The following is a 23,705-nucleotide window of genomic DNA, read 5'->3' as shown; positions in this document are numbered from 1 at the left end:
AACGAACTGGAGGAATCTCCAGATGCAGAGAAGAGCGTAGCAGTAAATTGGAGTATGGAAAAGCCGATCAAGAACCCAACGGACCATCTGAACTACGGGCACAGTCACCAAAAATTGAGACGCCTGGGTGGGGGCTGGGCACCGAGACCTCGCCTCCAAAGGTTAGTCCCCAAGAAAGGGCTGGGGGACGCCTGGGTGGGGGCTGGGCACCGAGACCTCGGCTCCAGAGGTTAGTCCCCGAGAACGGGCTGGGGGGGCAGGGTGGAGCGGAAACTGTTTGGGAGGTCTAGAAACCATTTGACGGGGCAGAGACTGCCTGGGAGACTAGAAAACAAACTGTCGCAGAGGAAGGGAGCAATACTCTAGGGGCAGGGAAGTGGAAAGCCGCATCAGAGGGAACCTGGGAGAAGAGACTGGTCTGTGCCTGTGCTGGGGAGGGGAGAGAAGAAGGGGTGGGTCCCCATAGAATACCCCCCACGCCACAGCAAGCTTACAGGCCCGCTAGCTAGCTGAAAGCTGTGCTTCCCAGTGCATCCCCTCCCCCCACCCCCACCACCCCCTACGCTGGGGCTGCCTGCCATCCAGGAGGGCTGGCCTCAACAATTGCCTGAAGCCTACCACCGCAGGGGCTGTCCCTGCACAGGCCTGCTTGCCCTTTGGAGGGGCTACACTTCCACAGAGCAGCACCAAACACCACCAGCCCCTGAGAAAAGGCCTGCAGCCCAGAAAAGCTAGAACAAGCCTAGCCAGGCGTGAATAGATCTGCCTAATTCTCAGACGGTTTTTCTGAGTCAGGCTGCCCTGGGGAGGAGCCTCTTGGTTTTCCAACGGCCCTGCTACCCGCCCAAGCCCCCAGGGGGTGACCCACTCCTGCGGAATAGCTGCGCAGCACCACCAGCCCCCTGGAAGAGCCCCTGCAGCCCAGAAAAGCTGCAACAAGCTCGGCCAGACTATGAAAAGATCCGCGTACATTCTCAGGCTGTCCTTCTGAGTTGGGCTGCCCTAGGGAAGATCCTCTTAGGTTCTCAGTGACCCAGATAGCTGCTCCAGCCCCCAGGGGGTGATGCACCCCTGAAGAGCAGCTGCCCAACACCGCCAACCCCCTGCAAGAACCCCACAGCCTAAAAACACCAGAGCAAGCTCTGCATGACCAAGTGAAATCTGCTACCATCGTGGGGTGGACCTCCCAGTCCTGTCTGCCCTCAGGAAGCCCTCCTTTGCTTCAAAGAAACACTGTTAGCCCCATCAACACTCCAGAAAAGCCACACTGCCTCAAAAAAGATTGACCAACAATGCCAGCCCTCAGGAAATATCCACGGCAGTGACAAGGCAAACACTGCCCGATCACGGAGAGTACAACTCCCTCAGGAGAAAGAAAACAACAAGCAAGATGAAGAAGCTGAAAAACCACCCCCAGTCAAACCAACAGGAGAACTCACCTAAAACAGTCAGCAATGAAACAGATCTCTGCAGTCTGACAGACCTGGAGTTCAAAAGAGAAAGTGAAGGAATTAAGAGAAGATATGAACAGTAATTCAGATACCCTCAGAAAGGAACTAGAAAATATAAGGAAGAGCCAAGAAAAACTAGAACATTCATTTGCAGAGATGCAAACTGAACTAGGGGCAGTAAAAACCAGAATGAATAATGCAGAAGAACGAATCAGTGATATGGAAGATAGAATAATGGAAATCACTCAATCCAGTCAACAGACAGAAAACCGAATCAAAAAACTGGAAAGCAATATAAGAGACCTATGGGATAATATAAAGCGGGCCAATCTACGCATAATAGGAATTCCAGAAGGAGTAGAAAAAGATAAGGGGATGGAAAATATATTTGAAGAAATTATCGATGGAAACTTCCCAAATCTAAAGGATACTGGGTTCAAGATACAAGAAGCACAGAGGGCCCCAAACAAACTGAACTCAAACAGACCCACACCAAGACACATCCTAATAAAAATGGCAAAAGTTAGTGATAAAGAGAGGATCCTAAAGGCAGCAAGAGAAAAACAGAATGTTACCTACAAGGGAACCCCCATAAGAATATCAGCTGATTTCTCTACAGAAACACTACAGGCCAGGAGGGAATGGCAAGAGATATTTAAAGTGCTCAAAGGAAAAAATATGCAACCTAGAATACTTTATCCAGCAAGAATATCATTTAAAATAGAAGGGGAAATAAAAATTTTTCACAACAAACAAAAACTTAAAGAATACAGCAACACAAAACCCAGGTTAAAGGAAATATTGAAAGGGCTCCTCTAAACCAAAAAGAAAGGAAGGAAAGGGAAGAAAAAAGAAAAAAAAAAAAAAAGAAGAAGAAGAAGAGGAAGAACTAGGACTGAGGAAACTGCAATCAGAGAGCAGTCACTCAAATAAGCCAGCATACAGATTTAATCATGAACATGCTTCAAACAAAATAAAATTAAAAAGAAAAAAATAAAAGAGTCATCAAAACCATAAAATGTGGGCAAGGGATGTTAGGAGGTAAATAATCCTTTTTGTTTGTATGTATGTCTCTCTTCTCAATTTTAATATAATAATGAAGTGTTTGAACTTACAGGACCATCAGGCTAAAACACACAATTATGGGAAGGGGTTAGCATACTTAAAAAACAGGGCAACCACAAGCCAAAACCAAATATTGCATTTGCAAAAAATGAAAAAAAAAATACATTCAAGCAGATAATAACAGGAGACCATCCAACCAAAAAAAAAAAAGAAGAATGGAGAACCATAGAATCAACTGGAACACGAGGATCAAATGGCAATAAATAACCATCTATCAATTATCACCTTAAATATCAATGGACTGAATGCCCCAATCAAAAGACACAGGGTGGCTGAGTGGATAAAAAGGCAAAAACCTTCAATATGCTGCCTATAAGAAACTCACCTTAGGACAAAAGATACATATAGATTGAAAGTGAAAAGGCTGGGGAAAAGTATTTCATGCCAATAGACATGACAGAAAAGCAGGAGTCGCAATGCTCATATCAGACAAAATAGACTTTAAAACAAAAGACATAAAGAAAGACAAAGAAGGACACTATTTAGTGATTAAGGGATCCATCCAAGGAGAGGATGTTACTATCATCAACATATATGCCCCAAACATAGGAGCACCCAGATACATACAACAAATATTAACAGACATAAAGGGAGATAGTGATGAGAATACAATCATAGTAGGAGACCTAAATACCCCCCTCACATCAATGGACAGATCCTCTAGACAGAAAACCAATAAAGCAACAGAGATCCTAAAGGAAACAATAGAAAAGTTAGACTTCATTGATATCTTCAGGACACTACATCCAAAAAAAGCAGAATACACATTCTTCTCAAATGCTCATGGAACATTCTCAAGAATCGACCACATATTGGGACACAAAGCGAATCTCAATAAATTTAGGAGCATAGAAATTATCACAAGTATCTTCTCTGACCACAATGCCATGAAATTAGAAACGAACCATGGGAAAAGGAAAGAGAAAAAAACCTACTACATGGAGACTAAACAACATGCTACTAAAAAACCAATGGGTCAATGAGGAAATCAAGAAGGAAATTAAAAACTACCTTGAAACAAATGATAATGAAGACACAACCTCTCAACATCTATGGGATGCTGCGAAAGCAGTGCTCAGAGGGAAATTTATAGCAATACAGGCCTTTCTCAAAAAAGAAGATCCCAAATTGACAACTTAACCCTCCACCTAAATAAATTAGAAAAAGAAGAACAAAAAAGTCCTAAAGTCAGCAGAAGGAAGGAAATTATAAAGATCAAAGAAGAAATCAATAAAATAGAGATTCAAAAAACAATAGAGAAAATTAATAAAACCAAGAGCTGGTTCTTTGAAAAGGTGAACAAAATTGACAAACCCCTGGCCAGACTCACTAAAAAGAGGAGAGAAAGAACCCAAATAACCAAAATTATAAATGAAAAAGGAGAAATCACAACGGATACAGCAGAAATACAAAAAACCATAAGAGAATACTATGAACAACTATACGGCAACAAGTTTGACAATCTGGAAGAAATGGACAATTTTCTAGAATCTTACAGCCTGCCAAAACTGAATCAAGCAGAAACAGACCAACTGAACAGACCGATCACTAGAAATGAAATTGAAGAGGTCATAAAATCACTCCCTACAAATAAAAGTCCAGGACCAGATGGCTTCACAGGTGAATTTTATCAAACATATAAAGAGGAATTGGTGCCCATCCTCCTTAAACTCTTTCAAAAGGTTGAAGAAGGAATACTCCCAAAGACATTCTATGAGGCCACCATCACCCTCATTCCAAAACCAGGCAGAGATACCACCAAAAAAGAAAACTATCGCCCAGTATCACTGATGACTATAGATGCAAAAATTCTCAACAAAATCTTAGCCAACCGAATCCAACAACATACCAAAAAAATTATACACCATGACCAGGTTGGGTTCATCCCAGGTTCACAAGGATGGTTCAACATACACAAATCAATCAGCATCATACACCACATTAACAAAAAAAAAGTCAAAAATCATATGATCATCTCAATAGATGCAGAAAAAGCATTTGACAAAGTCCAACATCCATTCATGATCAAGACCCTCGCCAAAGTGGGTATAGAGGGAACATGCCTGAATATCATCAAAGCCATTTATGATAAACCCACAGCAAATATAATACTCAATGGGGAAAAACTGAAAGCCTTCTCACTCCAATGTGGAAAAAGACAGGGATGCCCACTCTCACCACTGCTCTTCAACATCGTTTTGGAAGTCCTAGCCACAGCAATTAGACAAACCAAAGAAATAAAAGGCATCCATAAAGGAAGAGAAGAGATCAAACTGTCACTGTATGCAGATGACATGATACTATACATAGAAAACCCTAAGGACTCAACCCAAAAACTACTTGAACTGATTAATCAATTCAGCAAAGTGGCAGGATATAAGATTAACATTCAGAAGTCAGTTGCATTTCTGTATACCAGCAATGAAATATGAGAAAAGGAATACAAAAATACAATACCTTTTAAAATTGCACCTCACAAAATCAAATACCTCGGAATACACCTGACCAAGGAGGTAAAGGACCTATATGCCGAGAACTATAAAACTTTAATCAAAGAAATCAAAGAAGATGTAAAGAAATGGAAAGATATTCCATGTTCCTCGATTGGAAAAATCAATATTGTAAAAATGGCCATACTACCCAAAGCAATCTACAGATTCAATGCAATCTTTATCAAATTACCCATGATATTTTTCACAGAACTAGAACAAACAATCCAAACATTTATATGGAACAACAAAAGACCCAGAATCGCCAAAGCAATCCTGAGAAACAAAAACCAAGCAGGAGGCATAACTCTCCCAGACTTCAAGAAATACTACAAAGCCACAGTCATCAAAACAGTGTGGTACTGGTATCAAAACAGACAGACAGACCAATGGAACAGAATAGAGAATCCAGAAATAAACCCTGACACCTACAGTCAATTAATCTTTGACAAGGGAGGCAAGAACATAAAATGGGAAAAAGAAAGTCTATTCAGCAAGCATTGCTGGGAAAGCTGGACGGCTGCATGCAAATCAACGACACTAGAACACACCCTCACACCATGCACAAAAATAAGCTCAAAATGGCTGAAAGACTTAAATATACGACAGGACACCATCAAACTCCTAGAAGAGAACATAGGCAAAACACTCTCTGACATCAACATCATGAATATTTTCTCAGGTCAGTCTCCCAAAGCAATAGAAATTAGAGCAAAAATAAACCCATGGGACCTCATCAAACTGAAAAGCTTTTGCACAGCAAAGGAAACCAAAAAGAAAACAAAAAGACAACTTACAGAATGGGAGAAAATAGTTTCAAATGATGCAACTGACAAGGGCTTAATCTCTAGAATATATAAACAACTTATACAACTCAACAGCAAAAAAGCCAATCAATCAATGGAAAAATGGGCAAAAGACCTGAATAGACATTTCTCCAAAGAAGATATACAGATGGCCAGCAAACACATGAAAAAATGCTCAACATCGCTGATTATAAGAGAAATGCAAATCAAAACTAACACGAGATACCACCTCACACCAGTCAGAATGGCCATCATTAATAAGTCCACAAATAACAAGTGCTGGAGGGGGTGTGGAGAAAAGGGAACCCTCCTGTACTGTTGGTGGGAATGTAAACTGGTACAGCCACTATGGAGAACAGTTTGGAGATACCTGAGAAATCTATACATAGAACTTCCATATGACCCCGCAATCCCACTCTTGGGCATCTACCCGGACAAAACTCTACTTAAAAGAGACACGTGCACCCGCATGTTCATTGCAGCACTATTCACAATAGCCAGGACATGGAAACAACCCAAATGTCCATCGACAGAGGATTGGATTGGAAGATGTGGTATATATACACCATGGAATACTACTCAGCCATAAAAAAAGAATGACATAATGTCATTTGCAGCAACATGGATGGAACTAGAGAATCTCATCCTGAGTGAAATGAGCCAGAAAGACAAAGACAAATACCATATGATAGCACTTATAACTGGAATCTAACATCCAGCACAAATGAACATCTCCTCAGAAAAGAAAATCATGGACGTGGAGAAGAGACTTGTGGCTGCCTGATGGGAGGGGGAGGGAGTGGGAGGGATCGGGAGCTTGGGCTTATCAGACACAACTTAGAACAAATTTACAAGGAGATCCTGCTGAATAGCATTGAGAACTTTGTCTAGATACTCATGCTGCATCAGAAGAAAGGGTGGGGGAAAAAATGTAATTGTAATGTATACATGTAAGGATAACCTGACCCCCTTGCTGTACAGTGGGAAAATAAAAAAAATTATAAAAAAAAAAGAAAGAAAAGGGACAAAAATAGAGAAAAAAATCAGTGACACTAAGCATTTAAAAAAAATTAAAATAGAAATGATAAACCCCTAGCTAGAATGATAAAGAAAAAACTCCCACACATCTCTGAAAAGAATGATAAAAGGGACATCACTATATATCATACATTAAAAGTTTCACACAGGAATATTATGAACAACTTTATACTAGTAAATTTCATGTTTATTAGAATGGGCAAAGTCTTTGACAGACATAAACTACCAAAACTGCCACAAGAAATAGGAAATATGAATAGCTCCCTAAGATCAGAACCAAGGCAATTCAACCTCATATTGACAGTTCTAACCAATGAAACAAGGTAAAAGGAAAGGCAAAACAATATAACAGAAGCAAAACTGCTTTCATTCACAGTTGACATTATTTATATAAAAATTCTATGGAATCTACCAAAAAAATTTACTAAGCTATGTGAGTTTTGCAGGTTCTTAGCTTCTTAATTTAATACTACAAAGTTAATTGTATTTCTATATACAAACAGTAAATTAGATGAAATTTTTAAGTACCATTATAAAAGTATCAAAGATATTAAACATTTATATTTTGTATAAATTTAAAATAGACAAGTATCTATACTGAAACACAAGATAATTCTTTAAGAAATTAAAGATCTGGGATGTCCTGTCATGGCTCAGTGGAAATGAATCCAACTAGTAATCATGAGGATGTGGATTCAACCTCTGGCCTCACTCAGTGGGTTAAGGATCCCGTTTTCTATGAGCTGTGGTGTAGGTTGCAGATCCTGCGATACTGTGGCTGTGGTGTAAGCTGGTAGCTGCAGCTCTGATTTGACCCCTAGCCTGGGAACTTCCATAAACCATGGGTGAGGCCCTAGGGGAGTTCCCGTCGTGGCGCAGTGGTTAACGTATCCGACTAGGAACCATAAGGTTGCGGGTTCGGTCCCTGCCCTTGCTCAGTGGGTTAACGATCCGGCGTTGCAGTGAGCTGTGGTGTAGGTTGCAGACGTGGCTTGGATCTCGCGTTGCTGTGGCTCTGGCGTAGGCTGGTGGCTACAGCTCCGATTCAACCCCTAGCCTGGGAACCTCCATATGCCGCGGGAGCGGCCCAAGAAATAGCAACAACAACAAAAGACAAAAGCCAAAAAAAAAAAAAAACACAAAACCATGGGTGAGGCCCTAAAAAAAGCAGGAAAGGAAAAGAAAAAGAAATTAATAAGTATATTATGTTCATGGATTAAACTGAATACTTTTAAGATGTCAAGTCTTCCCAAATCAAGTTTTAGATTCAATATAATCCCAATTAAAATCCTAGCATATATTCTTGATAGAAATTGACAAGTTTCAAGGACTGACAGTATCTGATTTCAAGATTTAATTAACAGCTTCAGCAATTCAAGACAGTGTGGTGGTGTTTGTGTAAGGATGGACAGACAGATCAATGAAGCAGGAAAGAATCTAGAAAACAGAACCTCCTACACATGGTTAATTAATTTTTTACAAAGTTGCCATAGTAACTTAAAGAGGAAAAAAAATCATTCTTCCTACAAACGGTACTAGGCTGGATACTTACATGGTAATAAAATGAACTGAGACCTGTATTTCATACAATACTCAAAAATTTATTCACAATGTGTCAGACTTAAAAAACTGATGTTTGACTATCAAAATTTAAAACGTGCGTTCATCAAAAAACATCAAAAAAACAATTAAATATGAAAATAAAAAATAAAGGCTAGGAAAAATAGTCTCAATACATATATGACAAAAGACCTGCATCCAGAATATAAAAAAAACTTCTCTAACTCATTTATAGTAATTAAGAGTAATACAAATTAAAACCAAAATGAGACAGCACTACATACCCGTTACGATGGTAATAACATTAGGGGAAAACAGTGACCAAGTTTTGCAGATGGGAGCTATCAGAATCCTCTTACTGGTATAGGTAAGCAATCGTCCTTAGAAAGAGACTGTGGGGGAGTTCCAGCAGTAGCTCTGTAGAAACCAATCTGATTAGTACTCCAGAGGACACAGGTTTGATCCCTGGCCTCACTCAGTGGGTTGAGGATTGGGCATTGTTGTGAGCTGTGGTGTAGGTTGAAGACGAAGCTTGGATCTGGTGTTGCTGTAGCTGTGGTATAGCCTAGCGGCTACAGTTATGATTTGACTGCTAGCCTGGGAACCTCCATAGGTCATGGGTGTGGCTCTAAAAAGGAGACCATATATATTCCACCAGTTTCACGACCTAATTATGAAGCAAGAGACTCAAATGGTTCCATTTTCCCAATCAATAAGCCCTGTTAAATCCTAAAGTGTCCATGTTCTCTCCTGTGTCACTATCATAATTTAGTGTTTATAACCCCCCCCCTTTTGTCTTTTCTAGGGCCGCTTCCCTCGGCATATGGAGGTTTCCAGGCTAGGGGTCTAATAGGAGCTGTAGCCACTGGGCTACACCAGAGCCACAGCAACACAGGATCTGAGCCACGTCTGCAACCCACACCACAGCTCACGGCAGCACTGGATCCTTAACCCACTGAGCAAGGCCAGGGATTGAACCCGCAACCTCATGGTTCCTAGTTGGATTTATTAACCACTGCGCCATGACAGGAACCCCTAAAACCCCTTAACACTATTTTGACAATGTCTTAATCTTTAAAAAATGTGTCTTAATTAATCTTGATGCCTACACTAGAAATTGTCTATTGGTTCACCTTATTCTACTTCCTAGGGAGGCTGAGAATCTTAAAAACTACATTCTCCTGACTCCCTTGCAGCTGGAATTCCACCTGCAAATAGGGAGAACTTGCAAGTATGTTAATTATTTCTGCCAAGTAGATGCCATTCTCCCAAGATCTGGAGGTTGAGAGTGAGGCAGAGACTTCTCACTTTCTAAGTTATCCAAAAGGGATAACTTCCTATCCCTTTTGCTGCCTTTGCTTACCAGAAGTTATAGAAAAATGTCTTCCCTTGTAGTATTGTTCCATTCCTTATTCTCCAGACAACTGAACAGCTTCAGTAATATTGATTTCAGCTTCTTGCTCTCTGAATCACAGGTACACGGCTCTATTCTTATACACATAGCTCTAGTGAGGTCTCAGAGTTAGAGGCAACCTGATGTCTCCTCTAAATTGTTCTGGGAGTTTTCATTGAAGGCCCAGACAAAAACCTTCTCCTATTTTAGCCATTTTAATCATCTAATTCTTTCTACTAAATCCTTTCCTGCTTAAAACACTTATAGTGGTTTCTAATTACTTCAATTAAAGTTCAGTGTCAAAATGTCTCTAGCTTCCATTTCTTAATGTTTTAAACGTAATTAACATACTGATTTAGAAATTCCCATTCAGGAGTTCCCGTCGTGGCTCAGTGGTTAACGAATCTGACCAGGAACCATGAGATTGTGGGTTCAATCCCTGGCCTTACTCAGTGGGTTAAGGATCCGGCGTTGCCGTGAGCTGTGGTGTAGGTTGCAGACTCAGCTTAAATCCTGAGTTGCTGTGGCTCTGGTGTAGGCCGATGGCTACGGCTTCGATTAGACCCCCTAGCCTGGGAACCTCCATATGCCGCGGGAGCAGCCCTAGAAAAGGCAAAAAGACAAAAAAAAAAAAAAAAAAAAAAAAAAAAGAAAGAAAGAAAAGAAATTCCCTTTCAGAAATTATCTGTAGCTCCTCAACAGTCCAGACACCTCTTGCCCCAACAGTTAAAATCTTGTAATTTATTAACAAACCCAACAATCTATTTCATTTTATTTTTTTTCCTTTTTAGGGCCACAAGTGCGAAATATGGAAGTTCCCAGGCTAGGGGTCTAATCAGAGCCGCAGCTGCCAGCCTACACCACAGCAACACCAGATCTAAGCTGCGTCTGTGACCTACACTGCAGTACACAGCAACAATGGATCCTTAACCCACTGAGCGAGGCCAGGGATTGAATACACATCCTCATGTATTCGTTACCACTGAGCCACAACAGGAGCATCCCAACACTATTTTAAAGAAGTGTTGTTTCCCTAGTTTGGGAGGCCAGCCTATACAGTGACAGAGAAACCGGAGTGACATTCAATTCCATGGTTTAGAGCAGTAAAATAACTTCCAATAAGTTTGCTTACTCCACATCATCCACTTATAAAGTTAAGCAGAGCATTATGTTTATGAATTCACAGTTGGTAGCCTGACAAAAAAGACAGAAATATTCAAAAGCAAGTTATACAAGCAGACATGTTAAACTTGAGGGACAAGAAGACTTAAGTCTCAACGTGCTTCAGTCTCTTTGGAAGGAAAATATGGATATGATCATTCAAATAAGCAGATATAGATCCCCACTAGTGTGACCAGTTAACCACAAGGTCTAAGTTGTGGAACTGGGAAGAAATCTGTAAGGAAGATATTTTTGGGTAGAAAGAATATTATGCCTAAAGAAAGGGAAGGGGGTATGCTTCAAAAAAAGTGCAGCTAGGCAATGGACAATTAGATTGAGGCCAAAGGTCAGACTACCTCTTTCCTCCCTCCACCTACGCAACCCCGGTCAAAAATGGGGTCACAGTTCCAACTCATCTGACTAAGGAAGAAAGGAAGGTGGCAAATCATAGCTCCTTCTCTTTCTCTTAAAAACACATAAAGGCTTAGGAAAAAAGAGTGCCCAATAAAGCCAGTGGAAAAAAGTATAAGCATTTCTGTGACTGAAGTTGTTCAGGGCAGAGCTAACAGCTTTATTAAAATTGTGCACCACTTAAGGATGTATGCAAAGCAAACATCTTCCATCTATTTAACAACATTTTCTACGTTAAACAGAACTTAAAGGACTTTTAGAAACTTAGATCATAAGTCCTGGAGTGTTTGTGCTTTTAGATTATACCTAGAGAGTAGAGAGCCCATTATTCATTAATCTTTGAATTCTTTCAGTGTTGTAGGAGGCAATGTTTTATATAAAATACATATTTAATAATTTTCCTCAACAAATAATTTGAAGGGGTAATGAAACAAACAAAACAGAAAAAACTATGACATTTACAAACTATCTCCTGAAAGAAACATGTTCTAAAGGCTGACCAAGACTACAAAGTATCAAATTCCCCTTGTGGTTCAGGCACTAAGGAACCTGACCAGTATCCATGAGGAGGCGGGTTTGATCCCTGGCCTTGCTCAGTGGGTGGGGGATCTGGCACTGCCTTGAGCGGTGGTGTAGATCAAAGATGCAGCTCAGATCCTGCATTGCTGCTGCTGTGGCACAGGCCAGCAGCAGTAGCTCCAATTTGACCCCTACCCTGGGAACTTCCTTCCACATGCAGCAGGTATGGCCCTAAAAAGCAAAAAACAAAACAAAACAAAAGAGTGCAAAGTATCTTAGCCAGAAATGCGGTGATTTTCCTTTGTTGAATATGAAGGCATACTGAATCTTCCATGAGGATCAAGCAACACTACATATTAATTTATGATATAACTTTTCATACTTTTCTATCTCTCACAACCTAAAAAGTTAGATTAGGTAGAACCTATGTGAGACTAGGAAGTTTTCAGTCAGCACAAAAAGCTTGTTCTACCTCCTAAGACAAAATGCATCAGTTTTTAGAGTTGATATAAAAGAATAATCTAATTCTGCTGCGAGCCACATGGGAAGTACAACTTTAATTTGAATGTACAACTAAAGCTGTCCATGTGACAAAATTTGAAAAAAGGCATTGATTTTTTTCTTATCTTCCTATAAGAAAAAAGACAATCTTACCATTTCTACTTCACAGATAACAAAACAAAACAAAAGAAAATAGCATTCTAAGCAGCTCAGAACATCATCAAACAAGTCTTATCTCATTCTAGAGAGGTTTATCCACAAGCCTGATGAAGTCTTCCACTTTTGTTTCCATTACTAGAATAATGTTTTGGTGCTATCTTCAACACTGAATCCATTCCACCTGGGTTACTTCTACTCAGGGAAGATTACAGCATAATGGAAAAGAAAAAATAATTGAAAGAAAAAAAATTATGTTATTATGACTATAACCTTTCAATTTAGTCAGTAAAAAAGAGCATGATAGAGAACATTATACATATTATGCTATTATTTTTGTAGGAAATTACTGAAAAATGATAGCATAGAAATTTGAATAGGCACTAAAAATTTCTGTAAAGACTCATTTGAAATGAGTATCATGAATTTTTTTCAAAGGAGGGGAAGCAAACAGCTAGGACAGTGGTAGAAAGGAGACCTTTTAATCTTTTGCCCTTTTGTACTTTCAGATTTTGACTATATTAATTATGACTATATTAACTGATAAATAAAATCTCATTTAAAAATGAAAAGAATTATCATAAGAGATGAGATAACACAGACTGAAAACAGAACAAAACTGTCACATATAAAAGAAATAAAGGAGTTCCTGTCGTGGCTCAGTGGTTAACGAATCTGAGTATGAACCATGAGGTTTCGGGTTCGATCCCTGGCCTCGCTCAGAGGGTTAAGGATCTGGCATTGCTGTGAGCTGTGGTGTATGTTGCAGACCCAGCTCAGATCTGGCGTTGCTGTGGCTCTGGCGTAGGCCAGCGGCAATAGCTCCAATTAGACCCCCTAGCCAGGTAACCTCCATATGCCGCATATGGGGCCCTAGAACAGACAAAAAAAAAAAAAGAAAAAAAAGAAAAAAAAGAAAGAAATGGAATTTTGTGCATTTTATTTAACAAATTTAGGTCATATACTTAAATCTTCTATACACTATACGCATATATCCCAGAGATAACCCAAAGTAAATGCTTAATAGAAAATGTTCTTCCATGGCTTCTTTATCTTCTTCTTTTTACATTAGGATTATATCTGCAAGGAAAGAAATGGGGATAAATAATACCAAGATAAATGATAGCATTTTTCTCACTTAAAGGGCTTTGAAAATATAGTCACACTTTGACAAACAGAATAAGAATGCTAATTTTATTCTTAGGATTAGATATTAAGCACTGATATTTTTATTGTCATTTATCCTTTTGATGTTGCTTTGATAAATATTTGGCAAAAATAAAACATCAAAACATCCTGTAGAAGCATTAAAATAACTGATGAAAACAATAGTTTAAAAATACATGTTTTTATACTTCTTCCAAGGATGGCTTCAAATATACCTCTCCATCCCCAAATTAAATTACACCATTTGTGGAGTTCCCGTCGTGGCGCAGTGGTTAACGAATCCGACTAGGAACCATGAGGTTGCGGGTTCGGTCCCTGCCCTTGCTCAGTGGGTTACGATCCGGCGTTGCCGTGAGCTGTGGTGTAGGTTGCAGACGCGGCTCGATCCCGCGTTACTGTGGCTCTGGCGTAGGCCGGTGGCTACAGCTCCGATTCAACCCCTAGCCTGGGAACCTCCATATGCCGCAGGAGTGGCCCAAGAAATAGCAACAACAACAACAACAAGACAAAAAAAAAAAAAAAAAAAAATTATACCATTTGTACAAAGGAGCATAATGAACCTAAAATATAATTATTTTATGAAATTTTCTCCTATAGCAATTAAACAAACATAGGTTGGCAACTATATATTTTCATCTGATTTTACTTATGAAAATGAGCACTATTTGTCAATACTTTCAATAATGAAATTAAAGAATCAAATTTGCTACAAAACAGACTCAAAAACAGAGTATTTTTTGGTACAATATTATTCTCCCCTAGTCAGAATCTATCTATAATATTGTATTTTATAAGTATTTGAGAGCAAATTATTATAAGGTTTGTTGGGCCTGCACAAATGCCAAAAAAACTAAATCAGAATTGAATCATAATCCCACTTTACAACTCCTCTAACACTTCCACAAAAATCTGCTTTGAAACTCAAATCCAGCCTCTTATTGGAACGTATGTGTCAAATAAAAAGTAAACAAATGGTCTGGTATTTACTTGTCTTATTTCAAAACTCATTCATTCATAATTCTACTGAGAACTGAAAATCTTATAAATTTATCATCCAAATTCACCCAGCTCAGAAAACTTTTGCCTAAATGCCCCATATAAGTTTTAAATATCTTGGGATACAGTACAAGCGAATTAAGCCCAAACCTTGAAGCTGTATCCAATAAACTTCATTAAGATGTACTCAAGTAGTAAAAAGAAATACATTTATTAAAAACAAGACAAAATATTCTTTAGGTAAAGGTACTAAGTGTCTATTTCTTTTTTTTTTATTTTTTATTTTTTTTGTCTCTCTCTTTTTTTTTTTTTTTTTTTTTTTTTGTCTTTTTGTTGTTGTTGTTGTTGTTGCTGCTATTTCTTGGGCCGCTCCTGCGGCACATGGAGGTTCCCAGGCTAGGGGTTGAATCGGAGCTGTAGCCACCGGCCTATGCCAGAGCCACAGCAACGCAGGATCCGAGCCAAGTCTGCAATCTACACCACAGCTCACGGCAACGCCAGATCGTTAACCCACTGAGCAAGGGCAGGGACCGAACCTGCAACCTCATGGTTCCTAGTCGGATTCGTTAACCACTGCGCCACGACGGGAACTCCCTAAGTGTCTATTTCTAAGGAGAGAAGAAACAAATATTTAAACCCTATGAATAGAAATGAATTTTATATACAAAGATACATGAGAAAGCTGAAATAAAACTTTACCTAAAGAGATCATCAGCAAGAGATTCTTCTTTTGCATGTTGATTTTGAACCTGTCAAAATTAACATAATTTCAAACACTTGTTCAATGAGGAAAATATAGTTAGTGAAACTGCTATGGTGAGTGATCACAGTCATTTCTGGTCTTTTCACTTCATGCCAAGACTACTGCAAGAGTTCTCTAATTAAAGAACTTTCTCAGTGGGTTAAGGATCTGGCATTGCTGTGAGCTGTGGTATAGGTCACAGGCATGGTTGGATCTGGCGTTGCTGTGGCTATGGTGTAGGCCAGCAGCTGCAGCTCCAATTTGACTCCTAGCCTGGGAACTTCCATATACCAAAGGTGTGGCCCTAAAAAGCAAAGAAAAAAAAAAGGAGAGAGAAAATTAAAAGTAACATCTGCTGTGAAGAACTCCCACAAAACTTTAACTCCTAGATGCTTATCAATTTCTACATCTATATAACTCCTAGATGCTTATCAATTTCTACATCTATATAACTCCTAGATGCTTATCAATTTCTACATCTGTTATAATTATACTACAGCTCCACTAAAAGAAAGACCATAAGTTTTCTGAATGCAGATAGTTTGTATATCAGTAATTTAAATCTGTGTATTTCCAAATACTAACTTAAAACTGTTTCTAAAAAAATTTCATTTAATCTTTATCTAATTCATCACTACTTTTACACTACTGTCCCAATTTTAACCAATAAAGGAACAGTGACTTGGGTTAAGTAACATGCAGAAAATAAAAAATCTGTCACATGGAAGAACTGAGATTGTATAGGTCTACCTGAATAAGAGCCCCAGCTATTAACCAGGCTGTTACACTGCTTCTGAGTCTTTGGAAAGGGCCTAGAAGAATGACTTGCAGAGATTCAAACTCAGAGAATGATTTTCCATTCATTCTTATATCATTTTACATTTTCTAATAAGTACAGCAGTTGTCAAAAAAACTACTGTTATCATTATCCTAAATAGTCTTAAAGGTTTCCTGTCAGAGGATGCTAATTTTAAACTTTAATATAGTAAAGAAAAGTCAGCTTTATCTTATATATCTTAGTAAAAATATTAAGTAAAATAGTATTGAAAAACCGAAATCCTTCCATTACTGGACTTTTTCAATGGCTTGCAAGAACTCCAACTCACAGTCTTTAAAAATTCAAATCAGGGTGGATAGAGTTCAAATAATCATTATGTTTAATGCACAGAATGAAAACAGACAAAATTCAAGGAAAGTACGGGAACTAGGTGAGTATGAAAACTAAGACGGGGCTGAAAAAGAACAAAAGGCAGGGAATACAGAAGAGTAGCTGGTGCAAGCCTAGAGAAATGAGACATCAAGACAGTAGCACATTTATATGTAGAAGCTATAGACATGCAGAAGAAGAAAGTCAACTCTATTTAAAGAGCAAATTGCTTTAGCAGAAATAGGAACGATTTGGTGGAATAAATCTAGAGCATATCCTCTCTCTGTACTAATGCTAATGAAATAAATGAAAGATGGAAAAAAGTTACCAGCTGCACAATCATTCTCTCAACTCCTCCCCATCCAAGAACAAATAAAACTCCACAGCTATAATTAATCAAGAAAAGCATAACGCCAAGCCATAAACTTCAAAAAGGTGGCTGTACAAAGAACCAAAAAACTGACGCAACTGATTCCAAACACCCCCCACCAGCCCATTAAAAGGTGCTACAAAACTGCATTTCTATACACTAACAATGAAAGAGCAGAAAAAGAAATTAGGGAAGCCATCCCGTTTACCATCATATCCAAAAGAATAAAATACCTAGGAGTAAACCTACCTAAAGAGACAAAAGACCTATACTCTGAAAACTATAAGACACTGATGAAAGAAATCAAAGATGACACAAATAGATGGAAAGATATACCATGCTCGTGGATTGGAAGAGTTAATATTATCAAAATGACTATACTATCTAAGGCAATATACAGATTCAATGCAATTCCTATCAAATTACCAAGGACATTTTTCACAGAACACGAACAAAATATATTAAAGTTTGTTTGGAAGCACAAAAGACCCAGAATAGCCAAAGACATCCTGAAAAAGAAAAATGAAGCTAGAGGAATCAGGCTCCTGGACTTCAGACTATACTACAAAGCAACAATCATCAAAACCGTATGGTACTGGCACAAAGACAGAAACAGAGATCAGTGGAACAAGATAGAAAGCCCAGAATTCAACCCACACACCTACAGCCAACTCATCTATGACAAAGGAGGCAAGAATATACAATGGAGAAAGGACAGCTTGTTCAATAAGTGGTGCTGGGAAAACTGGACAGCCACATGGAAAAGAATGGAATTAGAACACTCCCTAACACCATACACAAAAATAAAATGGATTTAAGACCTAGATATAAGACCAGACACTCTAAAACGCTTAGAGGAAAACATAGGCCAAACACTCTCTGACATAAACGACAGCAACATCTTCTCAGATCCACCACTTAGAGTATTGACAATAAAAACACAAATAAACAAATGAGACCTTATCAAACTTCAAAATTTCTGCACAGCAAAGGAAACCCTAACCAAAACGAAAAGACAACCCACAGAATGGGAGAAAATCTTTGCAAGTGAAGCAACTGATAAGGGATTAATCTCCAAAAATTTATAAACACCTCCTACAGCTCAATACCAAAAAAACAAACAACCCCATCCAAAAATGGACAGAAGATCTCAACAGATAATTCTCCAAAGAAGACATATGGATGGCCACAAAACACATGAAAAGATGTTAAACATCACTCATTATTAGAGAAATGCAAATCAAAACCACTATGAGGTACCACCTTACACCAGTCAGAATGGTCATCATCAAAAAGTCTACAAACAAAAAGTACTGGATAGGGTGTGGAGAAAAAGGAACCCTATTACACTGTTGGTGGGATTGTAAATTGGTGCAACCACTGTGGAAAGCAGTATGGAGAGTCCTCAGAAAACTAAAAATAGAACTACCATTTGATCCTGCAATCTCACTTCTGGGCATCTATCCAGAGAAAACCATGTCTCACAAAGACACATGCACTCCAATGTTCACTGCAGCACTCTTTTCAATAGCCAAGACATGGCAACAACCTAAATGTCCATCAACAGAGGAGTGGATAAAGAAGATGTGGTAAATATACACAATAGACTATTACTCAGCCATTAAAAAGAATGAAATACCAGCATTTTTTGCAACATGGATGGACCTAGAAATTATCATGCTAAGTGAAGTCAGCCATACAATGAGACACCAACATCAAATGCTTTCACTGGCCTGTAGAATCTGAACAAAGGACAGACAATTTCTTTGCAGAACAGATGCTGACTCACAGACACTGAGAAACTTATGGTCTCCAGAGGAGACAGTTTGGGGGGTGGGGAGATGTGCTTGGGCTGTGGGATGGAAATCCTGTGAAATTGGATTGTTATGATCATTATACAACTACAGATGGGAAATATTCATTTGAGTAATAAAAAATAGAAAAAAAAGTATTAGCAAAAGTCTAAAAAACAAACAAACAAAAATCCACCTGTCTAAATCTGAGAATTCTTACTAATAGTACAAATTTGGGAAAAAATAGCCTCAGCAGGAAAGAGAAAACAACTGCTGATGGACTGCTGAGAAGGGACCAATGGCATGGAGAATGAGTAAGTGGGACTGACACACCAAAGGCATAGGTTCCAGGCATCCTTAACAAATTAGTCAAATAATCTAAAGTACTAGGTTATTCTCTTCTGGGAAAGGATATACTCCCTGGTACATATTTAAATCTAGTCCCAAGAAAGACCTACACATAGCTTCACCTGAGCACCCCATTTCCTCTATTCAATGCCCTCAGGCAATAGAAATAGAAATTAGGGGAGTTCCCATCGTGGTGCAGTGGTTAACGAATCCGACTAGGAACCATGAGGTTGCGGGTTCGATCGCTGCCCTTGCTCAGTGGGTTACCAATCTGGTGTTGCTGTGAGCTGGGTGTAGGTTGCAGACTCGGCTCAGATCCCGCGTTGCTGTGGCTCTGGCGTAGGCCGGCAGCTATAGCTCTGATTAGACCCCTAGCCTGGGAACCTCCACATGCCACGGGAGCAGCCCAATAAATGGCAAAAAGACCCAAATAAATAAATAAATAAATAAAAATTAAAAAATAAAAAAAAAAAAAAAGAAATAGAAATTAGATGGAACAAGCAATGGGCCTGTAAGCATATTGCCATAATGACACTGTGAGGCCACCAGGATAATTTTTGTTGTTGTTGTTTTTTTTTTTTTTTTTGGCTTCTTTAGGGCCACAGCCATGGCATATAGAGATTCCCAGGCTAGGGGCTGAATCAGAGCTGTAGCTGCTGGCCACAGCCACAGCCACAGCCACAGCCACAGCAACACAGAATCTGAGCTGTATCTGTGACCCTCACCACAGCCCACAGCAATATCAGATCCCTAACCCACTGAGCAAGGCCAGGGATTGAACCTGTGTCTTCATGGATGCTAATCAGATTCGTTAACCAATGAGCCACAATGGGAACTCTGATAATTCTGTTCTTTATGAACAAGCTAACATGGATAGGAGTGCATACAATCACATTCAACTTTTGCCTCACAAACTGGCTTTAGAAAGTAATACTTGCATAGAATGTCATATGATGTTCCATAGAGCAAATGATATCTGGACAGGGTATTTTACTTCAAACAGCTGCAACATGAGAGAAAACAGCAAAGACACTCTGCATTCAGATGGGAAAAAAAGAGAGAGACTGGAACAGAACATGCAAAAGACAGAGAATCTGCAAGAAATAATAACCCCAAAATAGAAAAAATTTCAAAAAGATTAAGAAGAACAGGAAAGTAATAAAATAAGAACAAAAAAGTTGATGATGAAAAAACCACAATGAAATTAAATGGGAATGAATGCTAAGTAAATAAACTGAGAACTCTAACACACCACTTCAGGATTAAATAAATGAGAAATACCCACACTGTTTCTGCTGTTATAAATACTTTTATTAGTAGCACCTTATGTAACTCTCACAAAAAGCCTGTAAAATAGAGGTACTATTATTGTTCTCATTCTGCACAGGAGGAAACAGGTACAAAAAAGCTAAGTAATTTTCTCAAGGTCACATAACATAGCTGGTGAGGAAGAAAACTGTAATACAACTGAAATCTGAATTTCTGCTATAGTGAAAGCTTAAGAAAGCCATAAGGAATGAAGAAGAAATCAATGTGGAGGGAAAAAGTGAATTAATAAAAGTAGAGTTATGTTTTAACTGTAGAGAACCCAGCAAATATAAAAAATGTTTTAAAAGATATAACAGAAAAGTTCCTTGAAACAAAAAAGAACTGCATCTACAAACCAAAAGAGCACACCGCATTCCAGGAAAAAGAAAGGGAGAATGATCAACACAGATATGTTCTGACTGTTACTGACTTTGAAGCTTAAGAAAAACCACAGGCAGGAAAGTCACCTAAAAGGGGGAGGAAAAGGGGGCTGACATGAAGTGGGGAAAGGGAAGCACAGAAACTACACATAATTTCCTCCATCTTCATAGCAAGGAACCAAAACAACAGTATCTAAAATCAAAATGAGCAGTTTGAAACAAATATTGATTTTAAACTGATGGTGTTTTTCATATTTAGGGATCATAGGAAACACCCTAGAAGGAAGAAACATTTATAAAAATTCAGCAATGCTTTCAGTTTTACTTCCTTCTATTAGTCTCTATCTCCCTTCCTACACTGTCCCTGCCTCTCACTCCTCAATGAAGAGATTTCGGGAAGACTATACACTTAATGTCTCAATGGATAATCAGAATTAGGATTTTAATTTCTTCAATCTTCTGTGTAATACCATAATTTTTTGGAAAGCAAGCTTCTAAATAATAAAGCTACTCATTCTTTCAAAAAAGAAAGGGGGGGGAATTCTTGGGTGGCCTAATAGGTTAAGGATTGGCATTGCCATTGCTGTGGATCACGTCTGATCCCTGGCTTGGGAAACTTCACAGGGCATGCATGTGGCCAAAAAAAAAAAAGGGACGCCAATCAAGATGGTGCAGTAGTAGGATGTGGAACTCTCCTCCTCCCACAAATACATCAAAAATGCATCTATATGTGGAATAATTCTCACAGAAAATCTACTGAACACTAGCAAAAGACCTCAAACACCTGAAAAGACAAGAAAGATCTCTAAGTAACTAGGTAAGATGAAAGGGAAAAAAAAAAAGAGGAAGCAGGATGGGACCTGCACCCTTGTGAGGGAGCTGAAAAATAGGAGAAGTTCCCACACCCCGGGAAGCCCCCTCACTGGTGGGGAGATCAGTTGGGACAGAAAAGGAACTTCACAGGAGAGTGCTGTGAAGTGGCAAGCAGGACAGTGAGACCAGTTTGTGGCAAGCAGGACAGTGAGACCAACACAGACTGTCCATGTCATCGCCCTGCTTGCCCCAGCTTGAGGCACGTGTCTGCTGGTGTTGGAGCTCAGGGTTTAGAGGACAACCTCAGGAAGAGGACTGATATTGGTGACACGGAGAAAGCCTGAGGGACTGGAGTGTGGTATAGCAACAACCAAGAGTGTTTGTGGAAACCCAGGCCCACCATAGAAAAGAAGCATTAATGTTAAGTGGCTGTGAAGAAAGGGGGTGGGCTGCCACTGCAGCCTCTTTTTCCACGTGGTGCTGGTGTCCACCTCTAAGAGCTCTGGGAGAAGCTCCAAACTAGGCAGGCTCATGTGTCCTAGCCACTGCCTTGGTTGGTTCCCACAATGACCACCACCTTGGTGGGCCCCAGCAGCAGATACCAGCAGGCTATCCAAATGAAGAAGTAGGGCTGAAAACACAATTGAGTTCCAGGGGCCATGTGACCTAGGAAGCAGGGTTGAAATCTCTCCCAGAGGCTAAGTGAGCCATATATTTACACCTCTGTCACTGGCTGTGTAAATTCAGTGTTTGTGGGACATCCAAATGAACAGATGCTCCTGCAGCTGGGACAGTCTGGTGTTAGCAGCTGTGGGCTTTGGGGTTGTGGGGGTGGGGGAAGGGAATGTGGTCAGGGTCTGAGCTGGCTCCATTGCTCCTAGAGTGGTTCCAGGTGTGCCATAGTCCTATAACCTGACTTCAGTGGATCTGCCCTGGTGGCCTTGTAATAACATGCTAGAGAGACATTAAGGCCAATTTCTGGCATTCCCCCAGTTGAGGGAGGGCTGAGGGCAGTGGCAACAACAGTATACTCTGTGAGCCTGCATAACAGGTAAAGTGTGACACAACAGAGCACACTCACTTGTGATCAGCTCTGGTAGACTAATAATCAGTGGCTCCTCTCCAAATGGGAATGCTCCAATCACACCTATCTCACACCTGCAGCTCAGAAATGTACTCCAACAACTAGGGAGCAGACCCAGCCCCTGACAGGGCATTAACAACCAGAGCTCTGGTCACCACAACATAAATCACATATCCTATCAAGGAGATAGTAATCAGCATACACTGAGATAAGAGGTGGCAGGCATCTATACTAAACAAAGCCCTCACACCAAAAAATATTAAACCCAAGCAGGTTACACAGGAACATTCCTATATAAAATCAGTCCTAAAGACCACAAGAGATAATTGTTTCTCCTAAACTCAAAAAGCATGAGAAATATAAGTAAAATGAAGGAAAGGAACTACTCTCAAAAGGTAAAGAGAATTCCCCTGAAAGAGTAAACAATGAAACAGACATCTTCAGTCTTACAGATACCGAGTTCAAAAAGGAGATAATGAAAATACTGAAGGAATTAAGAAAGGCTATTTATAGAAATCCAGATTACTGTAAGAAAACACTACAAACTATGAGGAGGAGCCAAGAAAAATTACAAAATTCATTTGCAGAAATGAAAGCTGAATTAAAGGCAATGAATAGCAGAATGAAAAATTCAAAAGAAGGAGTAAGTGAACTGGAAGATAGAATAATGGAAATCACCCAATTAGAACAGTAGATGGAAACTCAAATGCCAAAAATTAAAGGAATATAAGAGACTTATAGGATAATATAAAGCATGCCAATCTACACATAATTGGGATCTCAGAAGGAGAAGAAAGAGAAAAGAGGATTGAAAAATGCATTTGAAGAAATTATGGTTGAAAACTTCCCAAACCTAAAGAAGGAAAAAAAAAAAAAATCCAGGTTCAGGAAGCATAGAAGTTCCTGAACACAATAAACCAAAACAGACCTACACCAAGACATATTAT

The 23,705-nt window shown here is 39.3% G+C and overlaps 1 protein-coding gene and 1 long non-coding RNA gene across 6 annotated transcripts in view; both read right to left on the bottom strand.

The window, feature by feature from the left end:
- Positions 1 to 8,489: 8,489 nt before the first annotated feature.
- On the bottom strand, positions 8,490 to 13,526 carry LOC146403803 (uncharacterized). Its single transcript, XR_014843019.1, has 2 exons — positions 10,718 to 13,526; positions 8,490 to 9,339 (listed from the first exon to the last, which is right to left on the bottom strand). It is a non-coding gene; the product is annotated as an uncharacterized LOC146403803 (long non-coding RNA).
- Positions 13,527 to 13,533: 7 nt separating this feature from the next.
- NBN (nibrin) overlaps positions 13,534 to 23,705 on the bottom strand; it is a 64,727-nt gene continuing 54,555 nt past the window's right edge. For all 5 annotated transcript variants that reach the window (XR_014843018.1, XM_021089138.2, XM_085021104.1 and 2 more), the window contains 2 exons: positions 15,473 to 15,522; positions 13,534 to 13,690 (listed from right to left, as the gene is read on the bottom strand). Coding sequence is in view for 4 of the 5 variants with exons in the window: in XM_021089138.2 (XP_020944797.1) it covers positions 13,660 to 13,690; positions 15,473 to 15,522 (81 nt within the window). In the remaining variant the exon portion in view is untranslated. The remainder of the gene's footprint in view (positions 13,691 to 15,472; positions 15,523 to 23,705) is intronic.

Source organism: Sus scrofa, chromosome 4 (assembly GCF_054392235.1).
Source record: "Sus scrofa isolate SSC_HxYL_T2T_F1_AM1 chromosome 4, Sscrofa_HxYL_maternal_Yorkshire_Landrace_v2.0, whole genome shotgun sequence".
Taxonomy (NCBI): domain Eukaryota; kingdom Metazoa; phylum Chordata; class Mammalia; order Artiodactyla; family Suidae; genus Sus; species Sus scrofa.
The sequence above is the reverse complement of the archived record's forward strand: the minus strand, read 5'-3'. Positions and strand labels throughout refer to the sequence as shown.